The 13,695-nt window shown below is 43.6% G+C and overlaps 1 protein-coding gene across 9 annotated transcripts in view; it reads right to left on the bottom strand.

Annotated features, from left to right (window-relative positions):
- Positions 1–13,695, bottom strand: part of c34h19orf47 (chromosome 34 C19orf47 homolog) — a 40,250-nt gene that overhangs the window by 10,486 nt on the left and 16,069 nt on the right. For 5 of the 9 annotated variants that reach the window (XM_085973268.1, XM_085973269.1, XM_085973260.1 and 2 more), the window contains exons 3-7: positions 11,646–11,760; positions 6,455–6,536; positions 3,605–3,733; positions 1,976–2,122; positions 1,559–1,629 (exon numbers count right to left, since the gene is read on the bottom strand). In XM_085973268.1, coding sequence (XP_085829394.1) covers positions 1,559–1,629; positions 1,976–2,122; positions 3,605–3,733; positions 6,455–6,536; positions 11,646–11,760 — 544 coding nt within the window. The remainder of the gene's footprint in view (positions 1–1,558; positions 1,630–1,975; positions 2,123–3,604; positions 3,734–6,454; positions 6,537–11,645; positions 11,761–13,695) is intronic. The other 4 variants (XM_085973262.1, XM_085973265.1, XM_085973267.1 and 1 more) reach the window with 3 other exon arrangements.

Here is a 13,695-nt window from a genome sequence, read left to right as displayed (position 1 = left end):
GCCCCCATTTTTCATGCAGTATGATTTTTGCCATTCCCATTTGCAACGTTTTATCTTTCCTGCCTCTTACAAAAGTACAGGATGTTCTTTCTACTCCTTCCTCCCCTCCTAACCCCCCCCCCCCCCATCTCTGCACCTGCTTAATATGTTACATCTCCAGCTTTTTCCAGTTCTGATGAAGGGTCCCAGACCTGAAACGTTAACTCTGTTTCTCTCTCCACGGATGCTGCCTGACCTGCTGAGTATTTCCAGCATTTTCTGTTGTTATTACAAATGATACTTCATTGGCTGTGAGAAGCTGCGAGATAGGCGGAGGAGGTGAAAGGCGCTACGTAAATGCAAGCTCTTTGGGGGTAATTCTAACCTAACCCGCCTGACAGGAAACTGATGGGATCAGGTGGAACGTTAGCTTTACACCCGGCCCGATTTTAATCTCCATTGAAGGCGCTCCAACCGATCCCGTGGGATTCCCACCTGACGAGTTAGGTCAAAATTACCCCCTTTCTTTCAATTACAACAGCAGTTATGCTTGCCTTGACCGGGATACATAATATAGGGCGGATTATTTTTGTTGGTGGTCAGTGCAGTTTTTTTTATTTCCTACGCACAGATCAGTCCTGAATATTTTTAAAAATCTCTTCTCAAGATGCTGGTGACGCTGGCAAGGCAGCTTTAATTAATCATTTTAAGTCTGAGAGCGATAGATTTTTGCTAGCCAAGAGTATTAAGGAATATGGAGCTAGGATACAGATCAGCCATGATCTGATTGAATGGCGGAACAGGCTCGAGGGGCTGAATGGCCTCCCCCGTTCCTAATTGCTTATCCCTAGTTGCCCAGAGAAGGTGGTTGTCTCTCTAGTAGCAACTGCGCCTGCAGCCAAGTGGCTGACTAGGGATTAAGAATCAACAGCGTAGTGTGGCGCTGGAGTCACGTGTAGACTGGACCAAACGGGGTGGGTAGGTTCCTTTCTCTGAAGGAGATTAATGAGCCGGTTAGATCATTTTATTTCCTGAATTCAATTCAATTTTGTAACTTGCCACGAATCATAGAATAATACAGCACAGAAGGAGGCCATTCGGCCCATCTTGCCTGTGCCGGCTCTTTGAAAGAGCTCTCCAATTAGTTCCACTCCCCCCTGCTCTTTCCCCACAGCCCTGCAAATTTTTCCCTTTCAAGTATTTATCCAATTTCCTTATGAAAGTTATGATTGAAAGTACATACCTACCATTTTTTAATTAAAAAGTTGGTATCTCTGTTCAACTGTACTGTATTTTTAAATTTACTTCATTTACATTCCTTTAACAGAAGGATAATATGCTCTTCAATAATTGTACTCAGTAACATTTTAGAGAAGTGAATAAGCAGCTCATTACTGCGGTAACAGTATGTACAAACCAGAGCCATGGCGGGATTTGACACAACAAACGTTTAGGTTTCTAGATCAGTAACCATAACCACTACAGTACTGTACTCAACAGGGTATATCACTCTCTTACTGAAAAAAAATATTGAGCAATCAGTTTAAAATTAAAATGTCGCATTTCATCCAGGACTCACCTTGTTCCCAGTGGTAGTGTCGGCCTTTGCTTCTGCACCAAGCCTGTCAAAGACCGACATTCTTGGCAAACCTAGAGTAGGAACAACGAAAAAAGCAAACATTTACACTACTGGCACCAGTTCAGTCATATACAGGAGAGAGATTAAAATACCTCAATGGTTAGGATATTGTTTCAACCAGAAGTGTTAGTATCTTGAGTACTTTGAAGCTTTCTAGTGTCTAAAATATGCAAGCACGAGCTGCAAGTCTCCGAGTACTAGGATCAGCACTATTATGGTCACGTGGAACAAAACCCGGCAGCCCTGTTTATTAGTGCGAAGATATTTACAGCCTTAGTCTGCACTACAACATGAGGAGTACTTGCTGTGTTAGCATGCAGCAGTCACCCAACAGTACGCGCTGTGTGATCACTTTACCTTTCGTGGCTTGCTGTTCCAGGATTTTCTTAGTTTTTGCAGTTGTCCCTTTTGGCATATTGATTATGTATTTACCTTCCATTTCTGCAGTCACTCGGCGTCGCTTTGCAGAAGCGTCGGGACCTGGATCAGCTGGTCTAGAAAGAACTGGACAAGAAAACGCTAGTGGTCAGCATAAGGTATAAAGAAAAAAACAGTGCACAGGACCTAAACAAAGAAACCCATCTTTGCATCAACTTTTGAGGCTCCCAGCCTCTCAAACTCTACTACAGTTTACCGTCAATTCGAAGCTGCTTAACTCAAGTTATCTGATAATTCCATTATTTAAGCACTAAATGTCCTGTGTATTTATGCTGCTTAATTCAAATGATTGAATAATTCGCATTTTTAGTGCAAAGGCCAGTCTGAATTAGCAGTGGCCTGTCGACGATAACTCGTACTGCAATGGTGATTACTGTGAACAGCCGTCATTGTTTTCTCACATCACAATAGTCCTTACTCGAGTCAGTTGTCCTCTCCAGCCACATGCATAAGACACAAGCTGCAACAGTGGCCATTCCATTTGCCCTGAGCATAGTATAGAGAGAGCAAAAAGTATTCAGCTGGCAAGATTCTTTAGCAGGAAGGTCGAAGGCACTATTTAGAATTCTCTGCGGGTCAAATGGGCATTTTAATCCAACACTTCACTAAATTGTGTCCACCTAAACAAAATATTGCGGTTGTAAATCGGTCACACAGACGTCCTACAATTTGCAGGCCTTGCTTTAAGTCCAGCCAAAAATGCACCCTGAAAACACAGCACTCACTTCGTGCCACTGGTATCCTAGATTAGAGATCAAAGTACAAACTGACACTTGTACCCGTCAGTTATTAACGGAACGAGTTGTGGGAAGGGGGGAGGAGAGGACCTGCAGGTTGTGATCATATCCATCTCTTGCAATGAGTAAGCTCTTCCTGGAGCCCCCTAAAGATAAATTCACCATCCAGGCAGACTAAGTCACACAGGCCAGGACAGTCCCAGGATCAATGCCTAGTCAGCTGACGAACAGGGATACTAGGATTATCCTTAGCACCCCAGGAGGCCGGGATAAAAAAAAAGAGCAGCCAGGGTTCCCAATCCTGTTTGTTATCCAGTGACACTTGCCGGAAAGTGGATGCATGTGGACACCAGGGGCAGAGCGGGTTGGGTTTAGCTCAAATAATCTGCTGACCATCACAGTTTTAGGCTCGGGTATGGCGAATTTGTCAGAGGTACTAGAGAGCTGCCAGAACCTGTGGAGCGATACTCCAGCAGGGCACCACATCCCCTCCCTCTGTGGCCTCACCAATCGTTGCCTTCAGGAAGCAAAGGGGAGACAATTGCGCGGGAGCAGGTGCACCGGAGTGACACAATCGTCTGTCGCAATGACACAATTTTTTTTTTTTTGGCTCAACTCGTTAGGTGTGATAACGCGTTTGTGCAGCCAGGAAAGGAGAGAGAAAAACCAAACATGGGAGTGGGTAAAAAGAGATGTAAACAAAACAAACTCTAAACATGCATCACACAGGGTGTACGACCTCAAGCTTCATGCTTTAAGGTAATAGGAAAATGGTGACCAATTTTCAAGAGGTCTCATTCCCCTTTCATACCTGCTTTCTTTGTGGCAAGTTTGTTGGCCACAGTGACGGATATCTTGGAAGTGCTTGTTTCAGGCCTCCGGACAGGAGTAGAAGGTGGGGACTCTCTGCTCAAACTGTTAGCAATCATTCTAGAGGCAGCTGAATGGGGAAAAAAATAGAGAGGACACATGCGTATAGCACAGACCCACACAGGTTAACTTAGCAACAGGAGTAGAAACATCCTTTTCTGCAGAAATAAAGCCCGTTTCTTCAGTGTCATACAAACAATGCAGCTTGCTTCATTTACATTGAGTTCAATACATACAAAAACTGAACACTGTGCCTTAAAACCACTGGAATAATGCGGTTAAGAATAAACAAACCTTTTTTTTTTTTAAATTGATGCACAGCTTCTTCATGAGGATCCTTCCTGCAGCAGCTCTGGCAACTCCTGAAGGCTAACCATCTTCCATCCACCGCCACTTGATTGGCACCCCATCCATCACCTTAAACATTCACTCCCTCCACCACCGGCGCACCGTGGCTGCAGTGTGTACCGTCTACAAGACGCACTGCAGCAACTCGCCAAGGCTTCTTCGACAGCACCTCCCAAACCCGCGATCTCTACTGCCTAGAAGGACAAGGGCAGCAGGCGTGTGGGAACACTGCCACCTCCAAGTCACACACCATCCTGGCTTGGAAATGTATCGGCCGTTCCTTCATCGTCGCTGGGTCAAAATCCTGGAACTCCCTCCCTAACAGTGCTGTGGGAGTTCCTTCACACGGACAGCAGCGGTTCAAGAAGGCGGCTCACCACCACCTTCTCAAGGGGCAATTAGGGATGGGCAATAAATGCCGGCCTTGTCAACGACGGCTACATCCCAGGAACTAATTTTAAAAAACTTTCCCTGGCCCCAAGGTTCTGTATCTGGCTTTTAAAGATTAAAGGGGAGGAAAACTGTTGGGGGGAGCACTTTATGTTTGAAGTACTCCCCATCGAGCATACAAAGTCACTGGCTCACTATTATTTTGTTGGCTGTCTGTTTTGGAATGTCAGTGTTACTGCCTGCGTGGAGATGCTCGAGGCAAATCACCCTCCTTCTGTCCGTCCCTGCATGGCCCAAAGTGGCCCCACAGCAAACAGCAGCAGCTGCATTCGTGTCCCAAACCAATGGGGATCAGAGAGCTGTGCCACCAGCAGCGGCTGTCGCTTCAAGCGGCCTGAAAGCTGCAGTAACCCAGTAAACCATGCCACCGAGTGCAGATGCACGTTTCACAGCCAGTCGCGTGGCTTTTGCAGTGTCTCACCGCACTGAAGCCTACTGCCCCCACCCCATGGAGGCAGCTCCTCACTGATCACATCACTGGAGTGACCAAGCAGCGAGGGTCAGGAGTACAAGGCGGGGTACTCTCAACAATGCTGGCATTCTTACAGGCAATAAAATTAACATTGCTACAGAAGCAAAGAAAATAATAGTGGCGCTATTATTTAAGCTACATTTTGTGTGTCAGTGGGTAGCATTCCCGCCTCTCGAATCAGAAGGTCGTGGGTTCAAATCCCACTCCAGAGACTTGAGCACAAAAATCTAGACTGACACTCCCAGTGCAGTACTGAGGGAGCGCTGCACGGTCTTTCGGGGTGGACATAAAAGATCACATGGCACTATTCCAAAGAAGAGCAGGGAAGTTATCCCCAGTGTCCCGGGCCCAATATTTATCCTTCAATCAACATCACTAAACAAATTATCTGGTCATTATCACATTGCTGATTGTGGGAGCTTACTGTGCACAAATTGACTGCGGCGTTTCCTACATTACAACAGCGACTACACTTCAAAAAGTACTCCATTGGCTGTGATGCGCTTTGGGACGTCCGGTGGTCGTGAAAGGTGCTATAGAAATGCAAGTCTGTCTTTCTTTTCTTACATAGAATGAGAGAGTACCATGAACAAAAGGGGCACCTCTAGGATTCCCAATTTAATTTTTTTAAATAAACCATATATGTAACTCATCACAACTATATCAAAACATTTCTGATTTTGAGCACTGAACTTCTACCAAAGAAATTATATCATCGCTGGTTCTACCACTCGGAGACTTTGAAATTATGCTGTGCAAAGACTGGCATATGAACAGTTACCATGTTCATGTTAAGTTGTTTTATCTTCTTCAAGCGTCAACCTGCTTGCTTTCAGCTATATTGTTAGAGATGTATTTCAGGAGAAGTTAAATTGTGGTCCTGTCTGTCCTGGTGGATGTAAAAGATCCACGGCACTACTCGAAGATATGGGGAGTTTTCCGAATGTCCTGGCTAACATTTATCCATCAACCAATACCACCAAACACAGTTTAACATGTCATTTATCTCTTTGGGACCTTGATGTGCAAAATAGGCTGCTTGCTTACATAACATCAGTGACAGCACTTTGAAAGCAATTAATTGGCTGTGAAGCACTCTGGAATGCAAGTGTGCAACTTTTTCTTTTAACCCACTTCAAGGAGGTCCTCTCGCACTACTTGGACTCAACACTGGAGCTCTGCTCTCTCAGAAATCTTCTAAATTTACTGGGGGGTGAGTGCAACGCTGGGGTGCGTGCTGAAATGCATGCACAGACCTCTCTACTGATGCCCAGGGTGCCCTAGTGTTGCATTCTGCAGCTACAGATCTCAGGCAAGTATTTCAGTCCAACTGCAGCATGAGAGTCAATGTATAGGAATCATCTCTGTTTAAGGCCATCAAGCTTATGCCGCTAAACAGTAAAAAAAAATGTATTAAAAGGTTGTAAAAAATTGCTTCTGTAAGAGTTCAACAAGACAGAATTACAGTTTTTAAAAATATTCCCCCATTTGCAAAAAACACTGCAAACTGTGCCTACTTACGCGAGTTAGTTGTTCTTTTTAATTCAAAATGCACGTTTCCATGACTGGGGCTTATAGACTCTGTGGCCACCTTGGCAAGTTCCTAGAAGAAGTACATCCAGTTTAAGAAACTGTGCAACAAACCCACATGATGAAATGTTTTACCGTCATGCTCAGCTTATCTGGCTATCAAAATGGGACTGAAGTTTAGAGAGATAAGGGCGGGGCAAAGATAATCAAGAGCTGTATTCGTGTTGTTGCGAAGGAATAAGCCATATAACCTATTCAGAAAAATACACCATTCTGTGAAAGAATTCTGGCCTTGTTAAAACATGACAAACTGGGTCTGGAAATCTAGAAACCTAACTATGAAAAAGCTGCGATAGCATTCTGGCTATTGAGATAAGATAAGTTGTTGACACTGAATCAATAACCTTATTAAAACAGAAGGTTAAAGGCTCCTGAAGTCTGAACCTTTGGGAACAAGGCAATAGTTCACAAGGTGTTCTAATTTACACCTCGTAAAGGAGCACATAAAAGTAACAAACATCTGCCTTCATAAAAATTATACCAAGTAAAGCGCACCTGCCATTACACAGTTTATGATAAATTTAGAACACCTAGAGGAGAAACATGATTCTGTAGTGCTACCAGCTGAGGTGATTGTAAGAACTGTAGGGGTCAGCAGAAAAATGACTAGAGATAATTAGCTTACATCAGCAGAAAACCTTAAAGGAAATACCACTGGAAAAGGGTATAAATATTGAACTCGCAAATGGGATAATAGACTCGCTTAAAGGGGCAAAGCGATTCTCGGCTTCGGAGCCAGCTCTGCAAGTCTCCAACTCTTTGTACCTCGGGGATCAAAGGTACTGTATTTGATTTTGGTGGATATCCTGAATAAAATTAACAACTGTAAAACTGTAGCGAAGTTAAGATTTGAGAGTAGGTTCTCTGCTAATAGAATTGTACGCTTTCTTTTTTTGGAACTGTTAATGTTGCGATTGACTCACCAACTGTAAATTATATGTCGGTTCTTCAATAAATCTATATATTTTTAGAATTGTCTCACATAATACTTCTGTATCAAACTTGCAAACTCAATCTCTGTACACTCTTTGGTGAGGAGCTGCAGAATTCTGGGAGTTTTCCAGACCCTCTTAATATCCAGAACGTTACAGTCTAGCTAAACTTATTAAAAGTGCTATCTGGAGGATGGTAACATTTTCAGGTTGTTCCTTTCCTTTAGGGAGAGATAGTCCGGAGCTTTAGACCCAATTAAGCGTCTTTAGGATTCAGCTACCTCAAACTTTAGTTGAAAGTGAACGTCTGAGGAATACGCCTGATCCGGGGTAGCCCTAAAGGGGCTAGGACTAGTAATTATCCCTTCATTGTAACAGGGCTTCGGAGAAGTTTCAGCGAGTGGAGCGAAAGGGAAAGGGAAGATAAACATATTTAACATTTATAAAATAGATTACTGGGCTCAAAATACCTATTGGACTATAACTTTGATAGCAAATTTGAAAAGAAAAAAAGTAATAGTACAATTTGTATAATATATAAATTAAAAAAGACCCAGGGTTGCATGTTTGCCTGTGATACGGAGAGCTGAAAAACATGCTCCCTAATTTATTGCTGAAAGTGCAGCACTGGTTTTCGGGTAGTGTTGCTTGACAAACCATTCTGTAAAAGTGTTGATTTAAAAAAAAATGGCCCTCAAAGTCCGAGCTTTTTATTTTGGTCAGTCAGACACGTCAATATCCAACTGACCATAAAAAGAAGCAGGCTTTGTGTTATTTAACCTCTACTTCTTGACTTATTTTGTTCTCTCTCCCCCACAAGTCTCTTCAACCTCGATGGCGCCCTGCACTGTGGGCCTTGGCTCTTCATCAAGGGTTTCAAAATTTTTAATAAAAGACATTTTGGACTGCTGCCAACGCAGGGTCAAAAGATTGACAGCGCTGCAACTATTTTATTAGTATGCAGTATATGTTCACTGGGCAAGCTGTGTGGTACATGCCGGCAGTGGATAACTCCAAATGCGAGGTGGTGCAGCCACTCCCTGTTGTGTATCCTCTGTGTGCAGTGCCAGGTTTCAGTGCGACCTAGTGAAGTTCGAAATGCATTTCTAATTGCCGCGTAAACTACATAGGGCGATCAATCTCAGGAGTTCCACTTCATTGCACCAGATCGGTAGGAATGAAGGGGCCCATTCGGGCCCCAACGAGCTGGACCGTCCAGAAATAGCCTACAGTCCCATCACAGCATCCAAATGTTCTTAAATTATTCCGGGGTTTTTGTCTCCACTATAGCGGCCAGAAATCTATTCTAAACGTTGATTGCTCTGTGCGAAGAATTTCCTGACATCAGTCTTAAATTTCCCCACTGTGATTAACCCTTTACAACCCCAATTTTTTTTTAATTTTTTTTTTAAACTGTTAATGCCCCAACCCCTGTATGTTTCCTGGAGATTTTTTTTCTAGTTTTTCCTTTAAAAAAAAATCACAGAAAATATTGACTAAGAATAAAATTAGTATTAATATTGACAATAATGTGGAGAGAACAGCACAGTGACAAACGTATTAAAAATACATGCACTCGGATGAGGGACTTCAGTTATGTGGCGAGACTGGAGAAGCTGGGTTTGTTCTCCTTGGAGCAGGGAAGGTTAAGGGGAGATTTAATAGAGGTGTTCAAAATCATGAAGGGTTTTGATTAGAGTAAATAAGGAGAAACTATTTCCAGTGGCAGGGGAGGGGGGTCGGTTATTAGAAGACACAGTTTTAAGATAATTGAAAAAGAACCAGAGGGGAGGTGAGGAGTCCACTCGCCCCCTTTTCCTGCCCCTACACTTGCTTAAAATCCTGTTCCATCTTCAGCTTTTTCCAGTTCTGACGAAGGATCATCGACCGGAAACGTTAACTCGGGAGATGAGAAGAATTGTGGTTTTTTTATGCAGCAAGTTATGATTATCTGGAATGCGTTGCCTGAATGGGCGGTGGAAGCAGATTCAACAGTAACTTTCAAAAGGGAATTGGATAAATACTTAAAAAAGAAACATTTGCAGCGTTAAGGGGAAAGAGCGGGGCGAGTGGGACTAATTGGCTAGCTCTTCCAAAGAGCCGGCGCAGGCACGATGGGTCGAATGGCCTCCCTTCTGTGCTTAATTATTCTATGATTCTACAGAAGAATAAACTCCATGGATAAAGGCTGACCGAACATATATAGCAAGTGGGGGCTGGAGAGCACAGTGACGAGAGTTAGGCTTACTGAGGGTCTGTGCCAGTATACTCTACTGGACAGCGAGTGGACTCCGGGTTATTTATGCTACAGAAACATTTTGAAATATAATTAAATAAAGTGTCTGTTTAAAGAGCACATTCAGACCAACGGTCGATGGAGTATACGTGAGTCATGATACACCAGAAAATGAGTTATTTTTGCTAGGGGTTAATTCTGGTTTCTGCCCCTCAGTCCCAAACATCTGTCCCAATGGTCACCTTACCAGTGCAAGTGCATTAGGGGTCCGAAATTAAAATTTCCATAACGGCCTTTATTATCCTGAAGGACTTGGCCTCAATGCTCCCTTTAAGCTATGCAGTCGCGCAGCGCTCTAGGGGGCCACGCGCGGCCGGTGAACCAGTTTTCAAATTGGAAAAAAAAAACATGTATGCGTGGAATTATAAATGGGACCGCGCAGCCCAAAAAAATTTACAGGGAGCACTGCTTGACCCCTCTCTCCAACATAGAATACAGTGGTCCAGACCTTGGATAAGCAGAGTTACTTCCTGTGAAAATTTGGTCCTGTATAAATTTCGTCGTTTTTAAGAACCTATTTTTAATCCTGCTTTATTTTCCAGTGTTGATAACTGTTGTAACATGGTCATCATCTAAGCACACAGGATTTTAATTCATTTATTAGTTAAATGCTTTAAGCTGCTTTTTCGGTTTATGCTCATGGCCTGAATGAAGAACAAATTGGATAACTGTACTGATCTTACATACAGAACACGACCAAACAAACCTGCAAGAAACTAAATATTCTATCCACCCGGTCGTTCCAGGTTCCTCTCCCCGAGGAGAGGAAAGCTGGCTGGTACAAATTGCCGTTTACATTAGAGACACGATTCCATAGAAAACAATGGTCTTCTGCATTGATTCTACCAGCCAGCGGTCACACTAAGAGGAGTCGAATATATTCATTTCCTGACTGAACTGCATCCATCCCCCTCAATTCAGAGACCGCTACAGCAGCAGTGAAACCCGCCAATTGAGTCATTTGGAAAATGTACTTCAGTGCAAAGCTATGTATAGGTTAATGCCGCACCAGAGGGGGTTTGTTCGAAACATTATATTTTTATTGTCTAATGCTGGGCGAGTGGCAAATACTAGAGCGGAGAGAAAGGAGGAATTGAAACGCTAGACGTCCAGTGCTGAACTATTGACAGGGGCATAAAAATGTTACGTAGCTTCATTGTTTCATGTGTATATTTAACATCCACATTTATCGTAATGTTTTATATCACTCGCGAGTATTAGCAGGGTAATACAGTCCAAGAGATTTAAGGGGCGGGCACACAGCATTAGCTGAAATACACCCCAAGGAGGCAAACGGAGGGGAGACATAGGGAGATTAGAGTCGCATGTTATCATAGTCAGATTACACTGTTCTAGATCACTAATAGCACAAATACTAAAACAAGCGTAGGCAATGCTCCCTTTAAGCTGTGGGGCCGCACGGCGCTCCAGGGGTCCCGCGCAGCCGGCTTTTAAACTGAAAAAAACACACACGTGCAGACTTGTGAATGAGCTGCACAGCCCGTATAACAGTCTTTCGATTAGGCACTTTACAGCCTTCCGGACTCAACATCGAGTTCAACAATTTCAGATCATAATCCCTGCCCCCATTTTTCATGCTGTATGATTTTTGCCATTCCCATTTGCAACATTTTATCTTTCCTGCCTCTTACAAAAGTACAGGATGTTCTTTCTATTCCTTCCTCCCCCCCTAAACCCCCTCCCGTCTCTGCACCTGCTTAATATCTGTTACATCTCCAGCTTTTTCCAGTTCTGATGAAGGGTCCCAGACCTGAAACGTTAACTCTGTTTCTCTCTCCACGGATGCTGCCTGGCCTGCTGAGTATTTCCAGCATTTTCTGTTGTTAGCCCGTATAACCTGTTTGGTTAAGAAAGTACCTTCGGCTGCCCTCACCTGCTTGTACACCACTTTGGCATGCTTGAGAATGGCGATAATATCACCAACGACTGAGATGCCCAGTTCATTCATGATATCTTTGGTGAGGTCCATGAGCATATTCTTCTGTATCCTGTGAAAGCAAAAATAAAAAGGTTTCGGGTGAAATATGCCGTACGTTACTGGTGCTGCTGTCAGGAGCTGGGTTGTGCAGTGGGTTAGGCTTGGGGGATCTTGCCTCAAATCCAGCCTGCCTGATGGAATGAAAGCCTCGTTTGACTGCTGGCTGTAAAGGTCCCACCTGACATGAGTCTGGGGATTCCCAATTCAGTTCCTCGTGGAAAAGCAAAATACTGCGGATGCTGGAAATCTGAAATAAAAACAGAGAATGCTGGAAATATTAAAGCAGGTCAGGCAGCATCTGTGGAGAGAGAAACAAGAGTTAACGTTTCAGGTCAAGTTAACATCTCTAACTTTTTCCAGTTCGGACGAAAGGTCATCGACCCGAAACATTTACTCTGTTTCTCTCTCCACAGATGCTGCCTGACCTGCTGAGTATCTCCAGCATTTTCTGTTTCTATTTCAGTTCCTAGTGGATATTGGTCCATAATACAAAAATGCCCCCAATCCAGCACTAATTGTTAATCTTATTCAGAAAAATCATAAAATGGTTGTTACAGTATTGGGATTTTTATTACCATCTTCTTTCTAACAACTTTGGAGCTTTAGCCCTGTGAACTGGAAGCTATAACTCTTTCTATACTCTGCCCTTGTAAACATGCATCCGGATCAATTTGGTCTCCTTACCCAAGGAAGGATATACCTGCCTTAGAGGGCGTCCATTGATTCCTGGGCTGAGAGAGTTGTCCTAGGAGGAGAGATCGAGTAGAATGGGCCTATACTCTCTGGAGTTTAGAAGAATGAGAGGTGATCTCATCGAAACGTATAAAACTCTTAAGAGGGCTTGACAGGGTAGACGCTGAGAGGCCGTTTCCCCCTGGCTGGAGAGTCTAGAACAAGGGGTCATAGTCTCAGGATAAGGGGTCGGCCATTTAGGGCTGAGATGAGGAGACATTTCTTCACTCAGAGGATTGTGTATCTTTGGAATTCTCTGCCCCAGAGGGCTGTGGAGGCTCAGTCGTTGAGTAGATTCAAGACTGAGATCGATAGATTTTTGAGCACTAGGGGAATCAATGGATATGGGGATCGGGCGGGAAAGTGGAGTTGATGTAGAAGATCAGCCAAGATCTTATTGAATAGCGGACCAGACTCGAGGGGCCGAATGGCCGACTCCTGCTCCTATTTCTTACGGTCTTAGTATTCTACTAACCGAAAGACAGCACCTCCGACAATGCAGTGCTCCCGCCCTGAAGTGTCAGCCTGGATTACCTGCTCGAATCTCTGATTCAGAGGCGAGAGTACTACCGCTGAGCCGGCACTATTGGTGGCCAAAAATCAATTAAAAGTCAAGTTGCACCCCTTTGTTTAAAGGGATGGACACTGATGTGGAATAAAATCTATTACATTTCTAAATCATTTTAGAGTGAAGAGAAATGCTTGAAACCCTGTTAGACTGGTGTACCAGTGATTGACTTACACGATCATGATTTTGACAAACTATCTTTAAATGGAGTACTGGAGGCTGATATTACATAGCAGATGTTTGCACTAATTTACAAATCCAAATGAGCAGAGAAAACAGTCACATTTGCTGCTCTTAAGACACTTAACTCCCCGGTGACACATGACAGCGACTGATTACTACACATGGTTATAAATCCTCCTGCAACAGTATTAGGATCTGTAGAGATTTAACGCTTTCGCTGCTGAATCCATTAAAATGTCAAACGCTATTACTCTTTCACCTAATGTTCGTACAGAAACACACACACACACACACACACCCACACTTTGTAGCAGTGACTGCTATTAATTGAATAGTTATTAGACAATCGTAGCATCCTAACTACATCCCTGGCTCATAGCAGCTTGTTCAGTATAGACAGGGAACAGAACCTAGGACCTTCTTGTCTTCATGGCTTAGCAGTTAACTTGGCAGGGCCTTAAG

The sequence above is a fragment of the Somniosus microcephalus genome, chromosome 34 (assembly GCF_052327205.1).
Source record: "Somniosus microcephalus isolate GS21.2 chromosome 34, FLI_Smic_1.0, whole genome shotgun sequence".
NCBI classification, from domain to species: domain Eukaryota; kingdom Metazoa; phylum Chordata; class Chondrichthyes; order Squaliformes; family Somniosidae; genus Somniosus; species Somniosus microcephalus.
Note: the sequence above shows the minus strand (reverse complement) of the source record. Positions and strands in the feature narration are given on the sequence as shown.